This window comes from Poecilia reticulata, unplaced genomic scaffold (assembly GCF_000633615.1).
Source record: "Poecilia reticulata strain Guanapo unplaced genomic scaffold, Guppy_female_1.0+MT scaffold_264, whole genome shotgun sequence".
NCBI lineage: Eukaryota > Metazoa > Chordata > Actinopteri > Cyprinodontiformes > Poeciliidae > Poecilia > Poecilia reticulata.
In genome coordinates, this window is record NW_007615046.1 from 181,613 (window position 1) to 189,747 (window position 8,135).

Sequence of the window (8,135 nt, forward strand, 5' to 3'; positions counted from 1 at the left end):
GGAGAAACATGAGGACCAGGGTGGAGAAACATGAGGACCAGGGTGGAGAAACACTGGTCAAGATGGTCCCATAGTGAGAAATTCCCCAATTTAAACTAAGTAAAGCTGCCAATTTCACTCCTTAAAAAAGGGAAATAAAAGTTGTACCACTGCTTCAAGCAATAAATGCCGACTGAAGTCAGATGCTAATGCAGCAGGAATTAGCAGCTAGTGCATTGAAGCCAACAAGCAAAMAGGCGAAGCGTCTAAAAATGCCCGACTCCAAACTGATTCTGAGAGAACTAAGACGGCTTCGCCAAGAAAATAAAGATCAATTTGAGACCATAAATAGAAGAAATTGCAAAAATGAACATCATGATGGAGGAGGTGAAGGGACGTATTGAGAAGGCAGAAGAAAGGACCCTAAAAACAGAGGAGGTCGTCATGGCTATGCTAAAGCTACATGCTAAGCTGGAGGAGAAAATGATGGATCTGGAAAGTCGATCCAGATGTGAAGATATAAGGATGTATGGGGAACCAGAGGGATCCGAGAAGGAATCGACAATGACCCAATTTGTCGAAAACTTATTCGATTGTCAATTCCGAATATTGATTCATCAAGGGCTGCACAGTGGCACAGTTGGTAGAGCTGCTGCCTTGCAGCAAGAAGGTCCTGGGTTCGATTCCCGGTCTTTCTGCATGGAGTCTCCATGTTCTCCCTGTGCATGGTGGGTTTTCTCTGGGTTCTCCGGTTTCCTCCCACAGTCCAAAAACATGACTGTCATTAATTGGCCTCTCCAAATTGCCCTAGGTGTGAGTGTGAGTGTGTGTGTGTGTGTGTGTGTGTGTGTGTCTCTGTGTTGCCCTGCTGCCTCTCTGTTAGCTGGAGAGGCAGCAGCTCCTCCTGACCCACTGAGGGACCAGGTGTTAGAAAATGGATGGATGGTTTGATCCCCATCTCTGTTCAATTTTGTTATTGTTCACAACCAAAATCGTTGACAGTCTAAAAAAAATACTAGAAAGGCCGTATGGACAAAATCACTTGGACTGTCTGCTTCCATCCTCATGAAATGAGGTAAAGTCTTAAAGTCTAGTCTTAAGTCTTAAGGTCTTAAATGGGTAAAGTTGTAACTAATGAATGAGATGGAAAAATGTAAATAAAAAAAACATAAAATAAATCTGTTTAAACAAAGTTGAAGTCAAAATAGTTTTGCAGCACAGCAGGAATATTCCATGTTGCCGACTGAAGCAAAGCTTTAAAGCTCTTGTTCTGCTGCAAGCATGAAAACAGTGAGGAGGGTAATTAAGAAACCTCCCCAGCAGGGGGCCCCGCTCCTTAAGGAGTCCCTCATGGACCGTCTCAGAGCTGCAGCTGAGAGGAAGAAGTTCTGACATTTTCTCTGCTTTGATTCTGTTTTCTCTTCAGTCTCTTAGGCTCCCAAGTCTGGATGAAACCAGATGGTAGCTTGTTGAGAACAGGGAGCTGCAGACAGCAGTACTCTCTGTCTCCACTAGGGGGAGCTGCAAGCAGCAGCAGCCGCCTCACGCCATTGGGCGTTTCTTTACTGGGTGTATTAGGTGTTTGTACCTGCATTAAGCGTCCAGTTGGTCCCTGATTGGTCCCCTGTGTCTCTGCAGTTTGAGGGATGCTTCAAGGCTTACTCTCGCCTGGAGAACCTGAAGACTCACCTCCGGTCCCACACCGGCGAGAAACCGTACGTGTGTGAGCACGAAGGCTGCAACAAGGCTTTCTCCAACGCCTCGGATAGGGCCAAGCATCAGAACCGCACACACTCCAATGAGGTACCGGTCTCCTCTGTGCCTCCATGAGGACGGTGTTCAGCCAGCGGTTGAATGAGTTTGGCAGTAAACTAGACGTTTGTTTGCAGAAACCGTACGTCTGTAAAATCCTCGGCTGCACCAAGCGCTACACCGACCCCAGCTCCCTCAGGAAGCACGTCAAGACGGTTCACGGACCCGACGCCCACGTCACTAAGAAGCAGCGGAGCGACGCGCCGCCTAGACTGCCCCCTAGAGGAGACGGGGAGAACGAGGCCAAGCATGGCCCGGCGGGCGCAGACAGGAAGACGGAGGCCAACGGCGCATCCAGAGGAGGAGACGAGCGGCTGCAGGTCAAACCAATCAAGCTGGAGAACTCTGTGGTGAGTTCCTGGAGCCTCACCGTCACGGGATCGCAGCTAGCAGGCTGGTTCTCCTCGACCAGCCTCCCTAATACAGAGACTAARTCTATATCTACTCTCCTTCCCTAATTAACCGTCTCCAAGGTTAGGGTTAGGGCCTTTCTTCTGTCGAACTGCCCGTTTCCCTCAGCATGGCCTGAGTGCGTCCCTAATGAGAAAAGGCGTTTCTGGCTGCATTTTCAGGATGTTTTGCCACCGACTGGTCACAGAGCAGATGGTGAGGATTTCAGTCAGACGGAAACATCTTGAACTGGCCATCAGGCTTTTTCTGGAGTTTGCTGGTTTTGAGACGTCAGACGTCCAAAATTACAAAATAATGCTCTTATTTATTTTTCTTTATTTCCTAATTTATTTCTGGTCAGTTTAATTGACATGACGCCAGTTCCGCCCCATGTGGAAGTAGAGCAAACTAACCCTAACCCTAAACTAGCGGTAGGAACTCAATGCATTACCTGAGACATTTTTTGAGTCATTTTTGCCTTATAATGCAACACTGAGGCCAAGATGGCAGGAAAGAAAATCCTCTAACGAGTCCAACCTCAGGTCTGTAAGATTATTAGAAACAACAGAGAAATCAACGGGGAACAAAGTCTGGTTGGATCTGAGTGTGAACGCTGTCGGACACATACATAATAATGACTTAAATACCAGCTTGTGAAAATCTTCCTTCAGGGAAATGGTTAAAATAAACAATAGCATAAAAAGGTTCTTAAATGTGAATACTGCAGTTACTGCAGCACATTATCATGCTGCCGCAGAGCTACTGTTGGAATCTGCACATATAAAATCCAGCATACCTTATTGATCTTTGATTTGATGACTATGCTCTGAAGATGTGCCGTTATGACAGAAAATGGGATGTTTACTACCAGTTACCTTTGTGCAGACTAACGTGGTAGTTACTGTTGGTCACAGTTGCATTCAGCTGGACATGAGATCGGCTGCAGGCCATGATCCATTTCTTGTGATATTCCAGACTCTTTTGGTTTTGGAAATGTAATAAAATGTATTCCACCCTCCACTCGTTCTGGGCAACGGTTGTTGGGATTGCCCATTCCCCACTGACAATGCTGGGCCATGACTTCTATTATTTTCCTGGAAATCTCTCTGACCGCAGCGTGTTTRSTGAGATAACCACTGGCCCTTATCTGGAGGTCAGCACCTCCAGATAAGGGCGGGAAACCTCTGGACAAACTGCAATCGCCAATTGGTCAGTTGCTGACAAATGTACTGGAATGACTGACAGAATYGCTCTATGTCCGCATGTGGGTTTAGCCGGCGTCACGTCAATTATCCCCGCAGCATGCTCCTGCCATTGCCATGTTCTGCAGTGTGGAGGATGTTCTGTTTCAGCCTCAGCTAACATGTGAACTCTGTTCAGTTTTTAAAGTAATGGTGATTTTGGGCAGAGATGTCACATTTATCTGGCCGGTGAGGTTAAAGGTTTCAACCAGGGACTCTTTAACTAAGATGAGGAGAGGAAAAGAGACTTCAATGTTCAAGAAGTTTTCAATAAAATGTAAATGTTGAATAGCATTTGCACCCATTAGTTAGCATCACAGCATTCAGACCATCTAATTACAACTCAACAGCTTTCAAAGCCTCCAAGGAAGGCCTCCCTACCATCACCCTAATCTGCAGCCAAGTCTCTATCAGACTCCGGTCCGGAGCGAGTCCGGACCGGAACAAAGTCCGGAGCGAGTCCGGACCGGAACAAAGTCCGGAGCGAGTCCGGACCGGAACAAAGTCCGGAGCGAGTCTGGACCGGAACCGGAGCGAGTCCGGACCGGAACAAAGTCCGGAGCGAGTCTGGACCGGAACAAAGTCCGGAGCGAGTCCGGACCGGAGTCTGAACATTAATATCCCCTCCAGTCACCTCAAGGGRTGTGAATGCTGGTTGCTGCTCGGGAAGCAGGAGAATAAAATGTGTTTCAGGTTCCCGTAAATGTTGACTGAGTCGTTTTCCACTGAACTGTCTGGCTTCTTGCTTTCCTCTGCTTCTCCTCTAACGATCGGATAGACATCTCTGAGGTGAGACAGCATCTCCGTCTCTTTATTCATATGAAAGGCCTGCATGAATCGCTCCAGTCGAGCCGATCACCCAGCCGCTGTCACATTAATATTCAGCAAATCAGTTTTCAGCTGTGGGTCAAACTATGATCAGACTTCTGGATTCTGGACTGTTTAACATAGAATCATCTATTATTCTCTTGTTTTCATATTGTTAATAAATCACATGCATCCATAAATAAAGACTCTCCAAGTACAGGCCTGCATTAGTCATTACAAAACACCATTACAGTCAGAATATCTGAACTTTGGTAATAATTAACTAGTGATTAATGTATAATGGAGCTGTGTGAACATGGCATGGTTCTATTTTCACTTGCATTTTTATCACCTTTCATCTCATTCTTTGTCTTTATTTGCACCAAATATTCCCTCAGAAAACCCAAATCAGTTTGAGCAGAATATTTTCAGTGTTGCATGAACGCTGCCCCCTGCTGTTCCTCTGTAGACGCATCAGTCCAGTCCTGGCGGCCAGTCATCGTGCAGCAGCGAGCCGTCGCCTCTCGGCAGCGCCAACAACAACGACAGTGGGGTAGAGATGGCCATGTACAGCGGGGGCAGCTTCGGGGACCTCAGTGCGCCGGACGAGGGTCCCACGGTCGACTCCACAATCCCCGCCGGGGCGCCGCAGGCAGGAATGGGGCTTCAGCTGAGGAAATCGGTGGCTCACGGAGGAGCGGTCACCATCAAGCTGGAGAACATCAAGCAGGAGAGGCTGAAGGCGGTGCGGGAGACCTGCAGCTGGGCTACCAGCAGACCACAGGGCATAAAGCTTCCTCCCATCCCTGCAGCTGGTGAGCATCACATGTTGAATGTCCATGAACCACTAATGTCTCTGAGGAAGAGCAGAGTAAAAACCAGTGAACAGCTTTTACCGGCTGCTTCCCTCTGGGTACAGAAATCAATCATAATCTCTCTGTAAACTAAAACTTCACAGAACCATTTAGGTTCCTGGTGTAATTTTCCCTTGGTGTCTGCTAGGTTCCTTGCTAGAGACGAGCAGCCTCCACGCTCCGTACGCTGCCCAACCCACTGGGGAACTGACTTCCTGCGACATAACGCTGCTGAACCAGCTCAACGACCGCCGCGACAGCATCACCAGCACCATCAGCTCAGCCTACACCTTCAGTCGACGCTCCTCCGGCATCTCGCCCTGCTACTCTAGCCGGCGCTCCAGTGAGGCATCCCAGTTTGGCGCTAACCGCCACAACAACATCAGCTCAGCCGACTCGTACGACCCGATCTCCACCGATCTGTCCAGGCGCTCCAGCGAGGCCAGTCACTGTGGTGTGGGTGTAGCTGGTGGAGGAGCCCTGCCCAGCCTTCTGAGTCTAACCCCAGCCCAGCATTATCGGCTCAAAGCGAAGTACGCAGCCGCTATTGGAGGTGCTCCACCTACTCCTCTCCCCAACATGGATCGAATGAGCCTGAGRACAAGGATGGCTCTGTACAGCGACTACCAGGAAGGCTCCTCCTTCCTCCAGCCGGCCACCAGCGATGCAACCCGGCGGTGCAGCGACATCACCTATGGCTCACACAGCATGATGCCCCATGAAGTTCCCACCAACCTCCCACGTCGCGCAAGTGACCCTGTCTGCCGTCCACCTCTAGACCCGCCGTCTCTTCCAAGTGGTCAGCGCTACAGCAGCATGAACAATGTGAACCCTATGAATGCCCCGTCATCTGCCGAGCGCCATCAAGCGTTGGCTATGCAGGGTTACACACGCTCGGATGGGAGTCTCCAGCGTTACCCGTTCGCCCCGAGACCGCCAAGCATTTCTGAGAACATTGCCATGGAGACCATGGCAGTCGACGGGCTGATGAGCAGTGGGGAGCAGAGTGCAGAAGATGAGATTGTGCTTCCAGATGATGTGGTTCAGTACCTGAGGTCTCAGAGTTCTGGCCCAACAAGTCACAGCTATAACAGTCAGGGCTACCAGGCCAGCATGGCTCCTCCGCTGCACTTTCATGGCCAAAGGAGGATGGCCATAGTGGACGCCACCCTGGCACAGTCTGGTCATGACATTTCCTACCAGGGAGGTGTCACTGGTTCTCAGCACCTCTTCCCATCACCACAAGACAATAAGAACAACATGCCAGTGCAATGGAACGAGGTGAGCTCCGGGACGATGGACACCAAACTCCCCAAACCTCAGCAGCATCCCATCAGGAGCAACCTGGCTGCCACTCAGCAAAGGCACAGCTCTGGGGTGCTACATGCCCCGAGCGGCAACCAGCAGGTCGTCCCGATAAGCCACAACTTGTCTATACAGGGGTACCACAGCCTCCAGAGGCCGGGGAATACCTCCCTCCAGCATCAGCAGCAGCAGAGACAATGCAGCTTTAATGAGCACATGAGTCATCAGCAAGGGCTCAGTCAGGAAGGAAGGCTTCGTTCGTTATCTGGAAGCTCCAGCACAACCCTCAACACTGTGGCTAGCTCTGAACTGCAGAGCTTTAAGACCAGAGCCCAGGCTGAAGGGTGCTGTCATGGGAACCAAGTGAACCAGGAACAAAACTACAKCATTCCCCTCAAACAGCAGCAGCATGTGATCCAGAACGGAGCCAGAGGGATGTTACAACCCCGGCCGCCTAACGAGCCCAAGTCCTTCCCCAGACACCACTCAGCCTCTGCGTTGACCCAACCGAGCCCCAGGCTAGTTGAACTGAACCCCGGTAACATCTGCTCTGAGGCAAGTCCAAARAGGCAGAGCCAGGAGCTGAACCACAGCAGCCCAGCCAACCAGAACTCTGCTGTGTTCTACATGGCTCAGATTCACATGTTTCAGCCTTCGTCTCACAGCAGTGATGATGACTCAATGTCCCCAAGTGCCAATGAGGCCACCTGCAGCGACATGGCTGCTGCAGCCGCCATGGCCTCTCCAGGAGCCAACCAGGTCTCCAGCAGTACCGTTGACTCGTCCACCAGCCGGTCCAGAGCCACAGAGCACACTCAGATCGACTTCGACACCATGCTAGATGACGGAGATCATTCCAGCCTGATGTCTGGGACACTGAGTCCAGGGCTTCTGCAGAGCCTGTCCCAGAGCTCCTCCCGTCTCACCACGCCACGCAATTCCGTCACCCTGGCGTCTGTCCCAGCTGGGATCGGCAACATGGCCATTGGAGACATGAACTCCATGCTTACAGCTCTGGCTGAAGAGAGCAAGTTCTTCAACTTGATCAGTTGAGACCTCCACCTCATCTTTTTCCTGGAGATGGRAACGTCTGGGCACCTTCAGGAAACTCGCAGAAAGCACTGATTGGCTGCTTCAGACCTTTGTTTCCGCTGTCTATGGACCATGATAATCTTCTCTTTTTCATAGTTAGCTTAGCTGGAGGGACTGTGTTCTGTCTYTAAAGCCATATTTTAACAGAAACCCAGCCCAGGGTATTACTGCCTGTCAGGACTACTGGTGTTTACAAAGTGGTGCACTGAAAACAGACCATATTGTGCCTTTCTGGGACATCACAGCTCAGCACCTGAGGACACACTTATCAGGAAATGGACATGTAGATACAGGAAGACTGATCTCTGATGTGTTTGGAGTTTACCATTTTAACTTATGCTGTATTCTGTGTTTAAACCGGAGCTGCTAACAGCTCCACTTTATATCTGGAATGTTTCCTTTTGCTTTTGGATTAAAGACGGACCCCAACCCAGCCGGAGGCCCTGATCCTCAGCTGGAAGGAGACGGACCTCCACCTTCCGGTTGGGGAGAGACGGGCCAGAGAACACGGGTCCAGGAGTGTGGATGGGAGCGTCCGTTGTTCTGGTCTGTTATGGAGATGGAAACCCTCTGTCCCAGCGGACGCCTCCTGTCCTCTGTCCCAGCGGACGCCTCCTGTCCTCTGTCCCAGCGGACGCCTCCTGTCCTCTGTCCC

At 50.5% G+C, this 8,135-nt stretch overlaps 1 protein-coding gene across 2 annotated transcripts in view; it reads left to right on the top strand.

The window, feature by feature from the left end:
- The window catches only part of gli2a (GLI family zinc finger 2a), a 45,375-nt gene extending 37,306 nt beyond the window's left edge, over positions 1-8,069 (top strand). The window contains exons 10-13 of one of the 2 annotated variants that reach the window (XM_008402857.2): positions 1,618-1,782; positions 1,869-2,141; positions 4,699-5,044; positions 5,232-8,069. In XM_008402857.2, the coding sequence (XP_008401079.1) occupies positions 1,618-1,782; positions 1,869-2,141; positions 4,699-5,044; positions 5,232-7,441 (2,994 nt within the window). In that variant the 3' untranslated portion in view covers positions 7,442-8,069. The remainder of the gene's footprint in view (positions 1-1,617; positions 1,783-1,868; positions 2,142-4,698; positions 5,045-5,231) is intronic. The other variant, XM_008402858.2, reaches the window with a different exon arrangement.
- The last annotated feature ends 66 nt before the right edge of the window (positions 8,070-8,135 follow it).